This window comes from Cnephaeus nilssonii (genome assembly GCF_951640355.1).
Source record: "Cnephaeus nilssonii genome assembly, chromosome: 24".
Lineage (NCBI taxonomy): Eukaryota > Metazoa > Chordata > Mammalia > Chiroptera > Vespertilionidae > Cnephaeus > Cnephaeus nilssonii.
In genome coordinates, this window is record NC_137095.1 from 12,591,950 (window position 1) to 12,608,258 (window position 16,309).

At 42.7% G+C, this 16,309-nt stretch overlaps 1 protein-coding gene across 8 annotated transcripts in view; it reads left to right on the top strand.

Annotated features, from left to right (window-relative positions):
- Window positions 1-16,309, top strand: part of AKAP13 (A-kinase anchoring protein 13) — a 184,537-nt gene that overhangs the window by 94,020 nt on the left and 74,208 nt on the right. For 6 of the 8 annotated variants that reach the window (XM_079763884.1, XM_079763881.1, XM_079763883.1 and 3 more), the window contains exon 8: window positions 4,424-4,557. In XM_079763884.1, coding sequence (XP_079620010.1) covers window positions 4,424-4,557 — 134 coding nt within the window. Of the gene's footprint in view, window positions 1-174; window positions 780-4,423; window positions 4,558-16,309 lie in introns of those variants that run through there. The other 2 variants (XM_079763888.1, XM_079763889.1) reach the window with 2 other exon arrangements.

The following is a 16,309-nucleotide window of genomic DNA, read 5'->3' on the forward strand; positions in this document are numbered from 1 at the left end:
ACCCTGGGGGGGGTGTGTGCGGGGGGGGGGGGGGCGAGTACAGTCTTCTTAACCTGGAGCGCCATGTCTGCTAGGTCCCTGCTGTTGTAAAATGATAAAGGAATTTAGCAGGTGTCTGTATTCTTAGGACTTTTCTCTAGAGCCATCAGAGACAGTGCTGAAAAAAGAGTGTTTCATTTACAAGCCTGAAACTCCTCCTTCCCCTGTCCTAGTCTGTGTTCTGAGCAAATTTAGAGTCAGAGTGGTTTCATGAATAACTTAGCTGTAAGTATCAGTCTAAGCCGATGGCCTAACATCCCAAATGGTGGTATTAGGTCATCGTGTGTGTGCGTGTGTGTGTGTGGGGGGGACCCCTCCTCTTCCTGCTCTAGGACCAGACCTCGCGTCCCATGGCCTGTGGCTTTTGGGCAGCAGTCTGGGAATGCAGGCCCCTGCCCGGTGCAGGCATCGGATGCAGGATTTCCGCCCCAGCGCAGTCTGTGAGCTGCTGTCACCGGGCAGACGTGGTGTCTGCTTATCTCGGTGAAGCAGCTGCAGGGAGCTGATTGCTCACCCGGCAGCCTGCTCCATGCCCACAGAGCAGAGCACCACCGCTGCGCAGCGAAAGCAGCTCTCGGAGTAAAACTTCTCCCTGGGAGTGGCCCGGAGCTGAAGCTGGAGTCAGGCTCCGTGTTACTCCCGAAACCTGTCAAGGTCAGTTCGGTTCGCTTTGATCCCACCACCCGTTCCCAGGTGTAGACAGAGGACCCGTCTCCATGTTTGACCCCAGGCTGTTGTAGGTAAGACCTAGCCTGTTTTGTTTTTATTGTTGGATTGTGTTTTTGATGCTTTTTCTTAATTTTTGAAAATGCCTTTAAGTGGAGTATGAGTTAAGAGTGTGGGGGTGGGGTGTGTAGAGAAATGAACAAACAGAACTCGAAAAGGCGTTGCTTAGGAAATAGAGCAGGGCAAACACAATTGTCATTTCCCCGAAAAAGCATTGTTAATCATTTATAACCTTTTTAAAAAAAAATTCAATTGAGGTATTGAAGAAACTTTCGGTAGCATTTTTTGGTGACTTTAGGATTTAATTTTATTAATGTTTTATATTGTTAGTGGGAGAAATCTGTTGGCTGCTGTCTCAGTGAGAAGGTCTCTACTCTTTAAAATAAGGCACAAAAACAAGTCTATTTTGGGGGCCGGGCAGGTTGACATTTCGGAAGAATGGGAATGGCTGTAAGCTGACGCCTGGCTGTGTTCCTTTCCTTTGGGTGCTTGCGCCTTTGGCCAATGGGCCGGAATGATTTCTCTCTCTGGCTCAGTAAAAATTAACGCGAGGCAATGTGAACTGTATGAGCTTTGTGCCTCTAGTGTCCTCTGAGAAAAGGTATAAACCAGGGAGAATTTCAGACTTCGGTATTTATTACCACGTAGGTATAGCAAAGATCTTAAAGTTTCAGGAAGGAAAATGAGGCGAACGCCAGTTCACCAGTATCTCTGGGTTTGGGGTTGTTGGTTGATGTGTGTGGGCGAGCGACTTGTTCAGTTCCCAAGAGGAGTCATATGTGCTCAGTGCCCATGGTCTCAAATTACAGAGGGACGTGGCCAGTGATCAAAATCTCTGCTTTCTTCAGAAAATGGCCCGGATTGGGGAAAGCCCCTGGTCACATCGCCCTGGAAAAAAGCCCCAGAGTGTGATCTCAGAGCAAAAGGGTATTTTCTAGGAGGTTCGTATTCCGTTCATGAGTGTAACCAGCCTGTTGCCTGAGTGAGGGGACCTGCGTTTACCTGCTGATTGGGAAGGAGCCCCATGGCCCTGGCTTCTGTTTTTTTGTTCGCTGCTGTGGATTAAGCCAAATAGAAATTGAAAGGGGGGAAAACACACACTTCTGGTTAGAAAGAGGGGCTGGGCCTGCCCCGAGAGCGCTGGGCACAGGTCTGTGGGAAACTGCTTGTACCTCAGTGAGCAGGGCCAGTCAAGTGTCAGTAATCACTGTTTACCGTCGAGACTGGCCAGTGCTTGCCAAAAAGCCGTATTATCACTTGATGGGTAAAGGATAGCAAGGTCATGCCAAAAATCACATCCCCAAGTAAATAAAATAAAAAGAAAACAAAACTCAACAACACTAAAAAGTCTACTCTGGTTCACCTTGAAATATCTTGGTCAAGGAATGCTTCTAGGGCATGGCTTAGTCAGATTTTTTTAATTTAATCACATTTTTGAAATATAGGACTGAGTTTGGTTCTTCGGATTTCCTTGCCTGTTTTTAAATTGCTAGTAAGATTATATAATTACAGGGTCAAAGAAAGGAGAGATTTATAAAGGTTTGTTTATAGAAATAGAACTTTCCTAAGTCTAAAGTAGACCCTTGTGCATGTCACAGTGCCCTATTAGGACAAAATCTACATATATAAAAGGCTAAGTGACCAACTGTCTGTCTATCCGACCAGCCGGCCGGCACATGCCACACACTGGCAATTTAAAAATAAACATTGACTCGCGCATGCGTGATACATATAAAGCTCCCATCGAATTTCTTAATAGTATTACTCCTTCAGGTATGCCATGTCATAAATTAAAATTGAAGGTAGGTGCAATCATCATGCTAATGAGAAATCTTAATAGTACATGGGGTCTTTGTAATGGTACTAGATTTATTATCAAAAGATTGCGAACTAACATAATGGAAGCTGAAGTATTCACGGGATCTGCGGAAGGAGAGGTTGTTCTGATCCCAAGAATTTATTTGTCCCCGTCTGACACTGGCCTCCCATTTAAATTAATTCAAAGACAGATTCCTGTGACGCCAGCATTTTCGATGACTGTTAACAAATCACAAGGACAAACTCTAGACAGAGTAGGAATATTCCTACCTGAACCCTTTTTCGGACATGGTCAGTTATATGTCGCTTTCTCTCGAGTTCGAAGAGCGTGTGACGTTCAAGTTAAAGTTGCAAATACTTCATCACAAGGGAAATGAGTCAAACACTCTGAAAGTGTTTTTACTCTTAATGTGGTATATAGGGAGATAGTAGAATGAGTTGAATCAATTTATCAGTCATTGTTTTTATCAATGTCTTTAAATCATGTTTTTGTTGTGTCTATATCATGTCTTCGTTATATCATGTTGTTACTGTTTATTAATCAATTTATATATTTTCATATACACTTTACTAATTTTCTTTCATCTCTGACACTTCTATTATAAAGGGCGAATAGCAATACTAAAATATTTCTTCTAATTAATTTCTTTTCACTGTGCACAGATCCGTGCACCGGGCCACTAGTTTAATATAATCCCTTCTTTGGTGAAGGAAGCCTCTCAGCTCTTTGGTGTAGGGAGCAGTTCCCTCTGCCAGAGCGGTGGCATGACTAGATTAATAACAACCGCAGGAAGTTTTCCACGTGAAATTGAGATGACCGTTCCATTTGTGTTTGGATTATCAAGGTGAATTTTGCCTGTTCGGTCATCAGTCCCCTTCAAAGTAGTGCCAAAGCCTAAATTTGCTTCAGACATTTTAGCACGTCCTTCCTGTATTTGCTTAACCATATGGTGGCCAGGTAACCACTGTTGTTTGGTCTGTGTTGAGCATAATTCTAGAGAAGACATGTAAAAACTTTTTCTTAAAAAAATAAATAAATAGGAATTGCTAGTTTGTGATTATGTCTTGATTTGGGAAGAAGCAAAAGTTAAAACAAAAAATTTAGCTTAGTAGAACAGTTCAGTCTTACCAATTGCAGTTCTGGGTAAATGAGTGTATGTAGTGTTTTTTATTTAAAAAATTTTTTTTTATTGATTTCAGAGAGGAAGGGAGAGGGAGAGATAGGTAGATGAGAGAGAACCATTGATTGGCTGTCTCCTGCACGCCCCCACACTGGGGATCAAGCCCGCAACCTGGGCATGTGTCCTGACCGGGAATCAAACCATGACCTCCTGGTTCATAGGTCAACACTCAACCACTGAGCCATTCTGGTCAGGCTGTATGTAGTATTTTTTAAAGAAAGACTCTTCTCAAAGGCTTTACCTCAGTGCTTTCTTTTTTGTCCTGTACAAATGCAAGCATCTCTTGCCTCTTGGATGATGGTCAAGGTGGACCACCAGCTTCAGCTGTTAATCTGTTACCTTGGAGCATATGTAAGTCAGCACTACACTCCGATTTGTCATGAAAAGTCTGTGGTGAAAACGGAAGTTCAATGAACATTGAATTGGACCTTCCCTTACCTACAAACCCATACGAAAGCCAGGGAGAACCATGCAACCATGTCATAAAGGAATAGCTCAGCATAGGGTCAGAAATGACACCAACTTTTCCATGTAGCCCCAAAGCAAAAAAACAAAACAAAACACACAAAAACACACGAAACCTGGAGCGTGTTGTGTAAATAGTAAGGCACAGGAATCAATTTTTCAGATCCACTTTGTAACCCTCGTGTTCTCTTCAGAAATGCCAGACACCAAGGCTGATGACGAGGTGGACTTTCTGAGGAATCCCAGGCAGAGTTCAGTGTCTGAAGAGGTGGCTGGAGGCGACACAGCTGCACCTTCGGGGACGAGACAAGGCCTGAAGACGCAGACGGTGAGTGGCCTCGATCTTCACCGGCACAAACTCTGTTTAGCGTGGTCTGGCGGGTCTGATTTACGGCCTTGTTTTTTTGTTTGTGGGATTTTCTTTTTCACAGTAGTGTTATTTTCCCTTTCTCTCTTGTTCCATGACATATAACCGTGGATGTGCATGCAGTAAGCCTTCATAAGTGGTGTACACCACGGGCGAGTTCTGTAATGGGCCTTCCCGAGTGGGTCCCTTGGCGATGGTAATGGAAAAGATTTTATTTTCCCTTTGAGCACAAGATCTTTCAGTTAGTCATCAAGTTTAATGTGTCACAAAACGAGAATTACCAAAGGGATGTTAGCCCTTTTTAAACCTGATCCTTTCTTTTTCTGTATATAGAAACTGATAGCAGCAAAAATGAGATTTTAACTTACAGCTCAATGTTATCTGTCTGCAATATGAAGTATGTCATTTTTAGTGAGGAAAAAAATGTTTAGTAAGTGTGTGTGTGTTTTTTTTTTCATAATAGCTCTATTGAGATATTATTTCTTTTTGTTAATCCTCACCCAAGGATATTTTTTCAATTGATTTTCTTTTTATAGAGAGTGGAAGGGAAGGAGGGAGGGGGGGAGAAAGAGAGAAACATTGATGTGAGAGAGACACATCGATTGGTTGCCCCCCATGCATGTACCAACTCTGGGCTGGAGATCAAGCCTGCAACCGAGGTACGTGTCCCTAACCGGACTCAAACACCCTTCAGCCCTCGGGCTGACGCTCTAACCACTGAGCAAAATGACTAGGACTAGATTTTTTTTTTTTTATAACAGCTTTATTGTGATGTAGTTCTCATACTATGAAATCATACTCATTCAAGTAAAATGCACAATTTTGTAGTTTTTAATAGCTTTAGAGAGTCGTGCAACTATCTAATTTTAGGACAGTATGGTTATCCCACAAAAGAAACACCACTTTTTCTTTTAAACCCCGCTTTATTAGCAGTCCACCCATGCTCCCCCATCTCCTGGTGGTCACTAATCCTCTCTCTGTCTATGGATTTGTCCATTCCGGCATTGCATATACATGGAATTATACAGTATGTGGGTCTTTCCCTAGCATAGTGTTTCAGGGTTCATCCATGTAACATTGATCCGTATTTCATTTCTTTTTCTTGGTAAGTAATAGTCCATTCTGAGATATACCACATTTTGTTGTACATTTGGATTGTTTTTTGGCCATTGTGAATAATACTGCTATGCAACCTTGCATACAAGTTTGTATGGACATACGTTTTCATATACCTAGTAGTGGATTTGCTGGGTCATATGGCAATTCTGTATTTAGCATTCAGTAGGTTTTAAAATGCTTTCCTTCAGGTTCTTGAAATTACTTCTTTTTTAAAGCTATGAATTTTAAAAACAAGGAACTTCAACTTGTAGAGAGAAACATTGCTTTCAATTTGAGATTCCACGCTGGTTTAAGAAAAACAAAAACCTTTCAGAAACTGAAAATCAAGTTACTGCACTCAATTATATTGCCTCTCAGAAAATCAGTCCTCCTAGTCTAGACCAGATGGGGCACTGGTTTTGTTCTTCAGAGGGCTAAGTGCTATATCTTCTTTAAGTTCCACTGGTAGGTAAACAGCACGGCACCCTCCCCAACTGTTTCCAGTGTCTGAACTGTGATAAACAAGCCTGGTTTTATTGGAGTGCATGGGGAGGGAGGTGCTGACTGTTCTAACCCGCTCCTATTGCAGATAATACTCATGACTAATGCCTGGGTGGCTCCTTGTATAGCAGGCGTTTCAGACAAATGTTGCTTTTGCCTCTGGGGAAAGAAAAGAGAACACACCCTGCATGGGGAGGGTACATGTGTTTGTTTCCAGAAGCCCCTACAAAAAGAGAAGGAACAAACTCATATCCTTGAATTCAAATGCCTCTGTTTCCCAGTCCTCCGTCTCAACAGGGCAGAGGTTAGTGTCACTGAGCACAGCCCGATGCTTGCGTTCTGATGAGCGATATCTCCATGGTGATGGTATTTTGTCCATTATAAAGAAGACAAAACATTTTTAAAAATAAAAAGCTCCCTCATCTCTCTTGTTCTCTAGTTTTAGGCATTGAGAAAGATAGTTTTAGGCATTGAGAAAGATAAGGCACACATAGAATGAGGCACACATTCCTCTGGTTGGTCAGTGTGCCTCATCTACACTAATAAAAGAGAAAAATGCTAATTGACCGTACCTTCGCTACGCCCACAGCCAATCAGAGCGAGTATGCAAATTAACCCAACAAAGAGGGCAGTTAATTTGCATTCGCTGAGGGAGGGAGGAGTGAAGACTGAAGACAGCATAGAAGGAAGAGAGAGGGAAAGCGGAAAGCAAGACGGCTGCCAGAGGGAAAGCGCGGGCAGGGCGGGCGGCAGCGTGCGGGACGGGGAGGGACAGCGCACTGGCCGAGGCGGCCGCTTGCAGGAATCTTCCTGCAACGGGCTCCTAGTCCTATATAATAAAAGCCTAATATGCCAATTGACTAAATGGCGGAACGACCGGTTGCAATGATGCGCACTGACCACTGGGGGGCAGACGCTCAACGCAGGAGCTGCCCCCAGCCTGCAGGCCCCTCCCTTCCACTTTCTAAAAATCAATGGAAAAATATCCTCAAGTGAGGGTTACCAAAAAACAAACAAACAAACAAAAAAACACACACAGAAAAAGCTTTATTTATAGACATTAAAATTTGAATTTCATATAATGTTCATGTGTTACAAAATACTCTTTTTTTGGATAATAGTTTTGAATCATGTAATAATGTAAAACCCGCTTTTAGGTTTTGTCATAGGCTGTACAGAAAACAGGCAGTGGGCTCCTGGCCTAGAGAATATTGCGCATCAGTGGATGAAAAGAAAGAGCAAATAGGCTTGTTTTCTATATTGGTCATTGGTTTCGTGGTGAGCGCTCTAGTTACTAACAGCAAGCAGGAAGGCAGAGCTCCGGTCTGTGTCTCTCCGAACTAGCTGTGTGACTTAGCTTCTCCACAGCTCAGGGTCCTCCTCCGTTTCTCCTCTCGCTTTAACCTCTGGAATCTGTTTGCAGTCTGAAAGGGTTGCTTGAGCTTGTGGTTGTAGTTGAGGGTGGAGTGGCGTTTGTTTAATATTATTTAATCCGATCTTTCTGACACATGCCCAGTCCCTGTGTTGGCCTTGGGAATAGGCCAGGCCTTGCTTCATCGAATCATTGTTTCACTGAATCATCCTCTTCTAAAGGTAAAACAGGAAGAATTTGTGTATATGACGCTCTGCTGGTGCATTTATGGCCATTTTCTAGCATACGTCAATAAGGACTCTATTTTAAATTCTTTTAGAAGTCTTCCTGTTTGGTAACCTTCTCAACGTATTTATTGTCACTAGACAGGGACCTCGGTTGAGTGTGGCACTACCAAGTACAATTAGGTTCCTGTTTGCTTTTAGTTCAGTCGTCTGATACCTGTCATACAAACCTGAGGAGTGATTTTTTTTCATTCCTTAACCTGCTTGACATGTTGTGCTATAAATGAGCTCTTACTTTAGAGGCTAATAATGCTGAAAATCATGATTCATGAAGGAATTGGGCAATAGCAAGATTAGTGCTTGCTTATTTTTCAGAGAAAACACATTTATGTGATTACTGCTGCAGGTTTCTCCGTAGACTATAGATGGTCCTAACAGATGTTCCTCCACTGGGCTGAAAATTGTTCAGACGTGGAGCCCGCGGCTTAGGAGGCCAGGTCATTGAGTCATACACAGTACGGTTGTGGTTTGTTATTAAGTATTGCCAAAAGCTGTAACATTAAGTTACAGTTTAATATTCAACATTATCCCCTCTTACACACTTCCTGGTTTGAAGATTCTCAGTTTGCCTTTGTTCTGTCCTGTCTCCCCTCAGTGAGTTAATGTATATCAGGCACCGAGCCTGGCCCAGTGAGGACAGCTTAGCATCAGCCGGTTTCATCGCTTCAGAGTCCAGTGTTCTTTTCACCCACTTAAGTAACCAGTGGCCTATGGTGGTTCCTGGAACAATCGAGACTCGGTTTCTGCTTCTTGAACATTACTATAAAAGCTGCAAGAAAAGCATCAGACCTTAATTTAAGATGGGAGCCTGGGAGCTTGTTTTACCTCGAGACATTTAGAATTTTAATGAACCTGAACGATTATCTGAAGTTCAACACCTTTACCTTCAAGGAGAGGAAATGGATTCAGCGCGGTTAAGTGGCGTGCCTCATCTCACCAGTTACCTCTGTAGACTAGACTCACTTCTGTGAGCGCTGTTCCTACCCGATGTGCTGTGGTTTCCAGGAGAGCCATCCTGAGGAGCCACTCTGGGGAGTCCAGGTCACGTGGGGTGGGTTTCAGCATTTTAAACAAGTGCCCCTGACTGAGGCTCATCCACACCGAAGTTCTAAAGCCATTCCTTTAGCCTGCCATGCTCTCAGTGATAGTTGAAGAAATTCCATTTGCCATCTCAGGACCAAAGCTGACTCATTTTTAAACAAGTCTCATGTTCTTACTATAATCTGGTTAGCTTCAGCAAAATATCACCAAGATGGTGTTTGTCCAAAGAGTTTGTTTTTTGGTGCAGAAATTAAGATTTTCCAGATCTGCCTTTTATTTTCAAAAGAATGAGATGACTAGGTATAGAGATGACATCGAACCCTTTCGTCCAGACTAGAAGCCTTTGTGGGTCATTCACCTTGAGCTGTGCTCCACGCTGGCCAGGAAAGAATTCTGTCTCCTGCTTCTTTCCCCAACTCCCCATGCTGCAGACCAGCATGCCACGTCTCATGTGAACCTTCTCTTCAGTATGTGGCCAAGTTCATTAGAAGGAACTTGCCTCCCTGGGGTATCCGTTCATTGAGGTATCTCTGTAATAATTCCTTTTCCAAATGCTCATCGCATAAGCTTATTAGCCATTTGGAACAGTTAATTCAGTAAGCCAGTGTATCTTGTCAGGATGCCCGTGGTCCTAGCAGCCAAATACTCAGGAGCAAATGTGTTCAAACACAACTCTAAAATCCCATATGTTGAGTGAGTATTGGGTTCCTGGGAAAGTCTATCTTCATTTAAGAAAGCGTTTTAAATCAGAACCCTGCTCCCCTTTTTATAGCTTCACAGCCAAACATCAAAGTTGCTGAATTTCCATTCCTAGTTATTTTTATAACAGCATCAATACTTGCCTCTTCAAGGTTGTGATGAGTGTAGGGTTGGACAGATTCTGGTTAGTATCGTCTCCTTAATTCTCTCTCCGCCTTTATTATTTTCAGTGGAACACTATGTTTCCTTTCTCTTGTCTCAAGGGGGCGAGCTTGCATTTCCATCCCTAGTCCAGGAGTCTGGAGAAAAGCTTTCCTTTCGTGCGGCTCCTCGCAGCCCTCCTGCACCGCTGCCAGAGGAAAGGAGGGCCGCTCTCAGGGGGTTTGGTAGGGAACCTGACAGCCGCACACTGCTGCTCAAAATGGCTCACAGATCCTACCCTCACTTAACCATTTCAGTTTTTAAAAAGCCCCTTAAAAGATGTCCCTGCTGTCATATTTGCATGTGTAGTTCTGTGGTGTATGTGTCACCTAGGAAAAGACAAATTGGCCTCTAGCAGTTGCCAACAGACTGCCCCTAATTAGCCCTTTTGGGTCCAAAGCTAGAATTAGTTTCAACCACAGGGAAACTTACTCCTCAGCTTTTTCATACAAAGTTTTTGGAGCTGCTCTTTTTATGTCTCCTCTGAAATGGAGTTTCCAGGAAATTTCTGCACATATTCTTCTACAGGAGATAGTTGCAAAACAAGTGCCGCAGAGAGGAACCCCAGGTCGTAAAGCCACAAGTGGAAAAACTATAACCTTAGTATAAATATTTCTGTAGGTAATATATGTGAGGGTGTAACTTACTGACCTGGCTATATATTTTTAAGTGACCTTGAGCTATTTAATTTCTCTCATCTCTATTTTCTCCTTTGATAGTGGTTAGGTGCTCTCTAAAGTTCCTTGCAGATCTTAAATCTTGATCAGTGTGAAATGATTGGAATAAATGAATACATATTGGGGTGTATATCTCATGTGTTGGACTGAACAGACAATCATGTGGGACTTTTAAAATCATCCTTTCTTTAACAGCAAAATTCTTAACTAATCTCTTTTTAGGGAACATTTTCCAAGGATATTTTCCCCCCCTGGAGTCTAAAAATAAATCATATTAATAATCTCCTTTTTTATTTTTTAGAACTGCTTAATTTCAGGTCATAGGTCCATTTTTGGAGGAGTCTATGTACCTTTTTTCCTCCTTTGGGGACAAAAGAAACACATTTGATGCTTATCACTCTTTTTTTTTTACTATTTAAATCTTTATTGTTGAGAGTATTATATATGTCTCTCCCCCTCTCCCCCAACATCCCCTTTCACCCGGTTCCTGCCCCACCCAGGCCTTTATCACTCTATTGTCTATATCCATAGATAATGCATATATGCATATAAGATCTTTGGTTAATCTCTTCCCACGCCCCTTCTCTATGTTTCCATGCCTCTGATTCTATTTTCTAGATTCATTTGTGATAAATATGTTGTTATTGCCATTTTATGGTTCATATTTTTTATCTTTCTTCTTCTTTCTCTTCTTCAAGAATACCTTTTAACATTTCATGTGATACTGGTTTGGTGGTGATGAACTTCTTTAGCTTATTCTTGTCTGTGAAGCTCTTTATTTGACTTTCAATTCTAAATGATAGCTTTGCTGGATAGAGAAATCTTGGTTGTAGGTCTTTGCTATTCATCACTTTGAGTATTTCTTGCCATTCCCTTCTGGCCTGCATAGTTTCTGTTGAAAAATCAGCTGACAGTCATATGGGTGCTCCCTTGTAGGTAACTAATTGCTTTTCTTTTTTTTTTCTTCTGCTTTTTAGATTCTCTTTGTCTTTAATCCTTGGCATTTTAATTATGATGTATCTTGGTGTGGGCCTCTTTGGGTTCCTCTTGTTTGGGACTTTTTGCGCATCCTAGACTTGTCAATCTATTTCTTTCACCAAGTAGGGGAAGTTTTCTGTCATTATTTCTTCAAATAGGTTCTTCTTCTGGCACCCTCATAATGCGAGTGCTGACGTTTATCTATGCCTCCATCTTGGTTCCCCCAAAACTGGTCACTTCTTGGTTCCTCTTGCCACTTTTTTCATCCATATTTTTGCATTATTCACTTCTGTTCATTTTTTAAAAATTCAGTTCATTTAAACAAAACAGAAACAGTTCACCCATCATCTCCCCTCCCATCTCCATCCCTTGCAACCACCCATCTGTTCTCTGTGTCTGTGAGTTTGATAGGTAGGTAGATTCGTTCCACACATGAGAGGTCGTGCAGTATTTGTCCTTCTCTGTCTGACTTATTTCACTTAGCATAATGCCATTGCGGTCCATCCAGGTGGTTGCAAATGGCAAGATTTCATTCTTTTTTTGTGGCTGAAGAATATATCTGTGTGTGTGTCTATGCAGAGGGTGGCAAAAGTAAGTTTACCAACTCTATCAGGCCATAGTGCTACTCATGTAGGGTACCATGTTACTTTATGTTTATTCTGAGGGTGCCTCAGCCACAGGCCTCTTGAGATTGGTTCAGGGCCTGGGCCCGTCTGGAGGAGGGTGCATGACAAGAATCCCAGACTCCATAAAATGTGTCACCTCCACTTTGTGGGCAATAGGACATTCATTCGAAGAGGCTCAGGAATTTTTCTCTTAATCCACCCTGTGAGGCCAGAGATTGCGGGAGCTATAGACTGACTTGTCAGCAGGGCAGATGGCACACATATATTCATGCTTGAGTTCCTTACTTTAAACACTAATAACAAAGATTCCTAAATAAATGGTGTGTTAGAATGGATTCCTTTCTTAAGGGAGTTACTATTGTGCATTTCCAAAAGTAAATCGAGCCTTATACTCTTCACACACACACCGGTTTGTGTGTTGAACATTGTAATAGAAACTGGGAATGCCATGAAGGGTCAAATGAGTAAGATGTACCCCCAAAGAAGACCTGTTGAGAGAGACCAAGTAATGAGCCGGGAGTGACACCTGGGTCATGGGACCTGGAGAGGCGTTACCTGTTGTTGAGGCCTGCCCACACCAGCGTTCTCTCTGCTGTTTGCCTTTGGTGGCATTGTACCATGAGGCGTTAAGTGGAATACTAAACGTTTCACTCCAGGGATTTTTCCCCGTTGATAGCATGGCTGGCCTGGAAATGGGAAGTCGGTCTTTTTATTCCAGTTCCAGCAAGTGATGCATGTGTCATGATTGTGTTGCCATGGAGCACCTCCTGTTCCTGTCACCATCGCACTCACAACACAATGGGCTGTGTTCCTTCCCAGGAGCCATGAGGTGTCCCTAATGGGATGGTCGGAGGGAGGGAGACAGAGCTGTGGCCCTCCTCCCTCATTCGCGCCGAGCCTGGTGCTGGTCTGCTCACCGCAGGCTCTCCGCATTGTTTTTCTCCTCGTCTGAGACTGTTTGTTCCTTCTTGTCTCAGGGAAAGGACTGAAATCCTGGCTTTCTTGACCTGTCACTCTAATGCAATTGCTGTTGCAGCTAAATCTATTCAAAGGAGTTCCTAAAGCTGTGAGACGAATACTGTTTGAAGATTGGTCGACGGTAATGTGAACCGTGCTCTTAGGTCTGCTTTTTAAGTCAAAAGACTGTCCTAGAGACTTTGAGAAATAGTTTGTCATTGGCACACCCCACTCCAGGGGAGGTTCTTAGGCGATGCTTGTCCATGGTGAATTCAGATGATTGACATCTGCTTAGGGTCAGGTACAGAGTGTCTGTACCTGCTCACTGTCCCTGGAAGAGAGGAAGGGGGTGGTAAGCTCCTCAGGGCTGAATAATGCCGAGTTTCCTTGTCTCTGTGTCTGTACTGCCAGGCGTCTGTTTCTTGGCCCGGCTCTCCAGGAAGGAGTGGGGGCTAAACAGAAAACAAAGTATTGCCTGCCCTTTTAAGAATATGATCTCTGAACAAACCGTGTTGTTTTTTTAAAGCTTAGACTCCCTCTAGGGGTTATCTAATACCAGCCACTTGTTGGTGGATAAACATGAAGGTGCCCTGAACTTGACTGATGTGAAAAGTGGCCTCGATCCTCCCTCCTTAAAGCTCTAGGTAGTGGGAGCTGGGAGCAGGAAGGAGGGAGGTACCACCAAGGACAAGGAAGATGGAGAGCTTTAACGTGGTGGGGGTGGGGAGGCAGAAGGGTCACGAAACAAGTCTCTTCACAGCGCCTGCAGGGGCCCTGACCAAGCTGTGAAAGCGCGGCAGCAGCAGCTGTGGCCGAGCCAAGCTGTCTGATTCTCCTGGCAGTTGTTCCTCTAATTTGTAATCTATCGTCCAGCATAGAGCAAGGAAGAGGGGATGTGAAATGAGCTTTTAATTTTAATAAAAGAAGAAGAGAGGGCTAGTTGATTCTTTTCCTCTGAAAAGGATTTGATCACATAACTAATTTAGTGTAACGGAGGGAGATGATTACACAAATCTATATGTAAGTTAAAAAGTGGAAGTTGGCGAATATTTTCAAAAGCAAACCTTTTGCTTTTAGATACACATAACTATTCAGGAAATTTAAACAGCTGCTGCTAAGTGGAGGCACTGCTGGGCCATTTTTAATGTGAAAGACAGGACTTTAAATATTGGCATTTATTTTCACAAAACTAATGTACCTTTAGGAAGGTCTTTTTATAAGCAAACTAGTGGCCCGGTGCACAAATTCGTGCACATTGCAAGGAAATTAATTAGAAGAAATATTTTAATATTGCTCTTCGCCCTTTCTCTATAATAGAAGTGTCAACCAAATTCACAATTGACAATGACAGATCGAAACACACGTGTGCGATTGGCGCCAGCAAGAGCTTTATATACATAGATAAACTTACTTAATTAGACCTGCTTTCTGATTTAGCTAAACCTTTTCCAGCCCAGTGAAGCACCCCAACTTCTCTTTCAGGTAATTGTCAGCAACACCGCAGTAAATATCAACACGTAGCAGATTATTATTATAGATCACACAGGAGAACAAAGAGTAAAATATTTAACTGCAGCATTATTTGACTATATTCTGCGCAATGAGAAAACCTGAAGTCATTTTCAAGGTCCACCATTTCTTACTTCTTTTCAGTCGGGTCAAGTTTCTAAGCTTTCTAAATCTCTCTTTTCCGGCTAATGAAAAGAAAATAGGATTCCACCGAGTCTCCTATCTACCCACTCCAGGACTTCTGTGAGGATCAAATGAGATGAGGCACGGGGAAATGCTTCACAGACATTTGGTTACAATGTAAAATGTTTCCACCTGGCTATAAAGCAAGTCGTATTCCTGGGATGAAGAAACTCCAAGGAGGCTAGTCGCTAGGGAGAGGAAGTTGGGTGTTAGCTACGTGACGTCATTACCCGGATATTATTAGTCTTTTATATATATATTAGAATATTAGCCTTTTATATGTATAGATAGTAATTAAAATATTTCACAAATGCATGCCATTGATTTTTACAGTTTAACAAGGCAACCCTTTAAAAGGGATGCATTATTCCCCACCCCCGCAAAGCATATGTATTCTGATGATCACAGGAATAGCTGAGCTGAGGGAAAACTCGACTTTGCCAGGGAAAGGAAATGTGTGTGAAGTCTTCCGCAAGGTGTTTTTAACTTCCATTCCTGAGGATTGTGGCTTGTGAGTCCCCATATTACCTGCCCCAGGAGGAAGACCGTCTTATAATTAGATTAGAGCATTTCCTCTCCATGGAACCTTGAACAAGTGAATCTTTTGAAGTGGCAGGGTTTTCAGGTAGCCTGAGCTAAAACTTTAAGGGCGGGAGCTTTGATTTGGAAATCTGTATTGTAGAATATTTCTAAAATATCTATGCACTTGGCTGGCTTATTAAACACCGAACACCGTTTTTCCTCCTCTTGATGTCTCAGAAATGTCATTATGGCTAGCACTGACTGTTACTTCATGAAGATGTGTATCAGTGGACACTAATCCTACTAGTAGTAGTACAGTAACTTGCATTAAAGAATCACTCATATCGGCCCAGCTAGCGTGGCTAAATGGTCGAGCATCGACCTATGAACCAGGAGGTCAAGGTTCACTTCCCAATCAGGGCACATGCCCGGTTGCAGGCTCAATCCCCAGTGTGGGGCGTGCAGGAGGCAGCTGATCAGTGATTCTTTCTCATCAATGATGTTCTCTCTTTCTCCCCCTCTCCCTTCCTCTCTGAAATCAGTAAAAACATATTAAAACAAAACAAAACAAAAACCTGGTTTTAGTCAGTATGGCAGGAGTTGCAACTAAAAGTCAAGTGGAGAAAAGGAAGCTCATTATTTTGATACCCATTGATCTGAGCCTTTAAGGGTTGAACCAAGAAAAATGGCTCATCTCTGTCTGTGTACAGTTTGTATAATTGCCTTTGTAGTGAAACAATAGATTAAGCTTCCTCAGGTTTATCAGCCTGAGAATTGGAGGCATAGAACCATTAGAATTCAGACCCAGAAAACTATACTTGTATGAAACAAAGGTGGTAACAGTAGGCAATATTAAATAACTGATGCTTATTCTCATAGCATCCTCATAGGGGAAGCGGAGGAGAGATGTTACTGCTAGTCTTGTAGAGGGCAAGTGGAGGGACAAGAGTGTCCTGCTCAGTGCTGGAAGCTCAAGGGTTGGCCCTGATAAACTTGATGATCTTATCTGTTACTTAAACTATCTCCTTGGGTTACCTGATTTGTCCGATGCACTGTCCTTACATA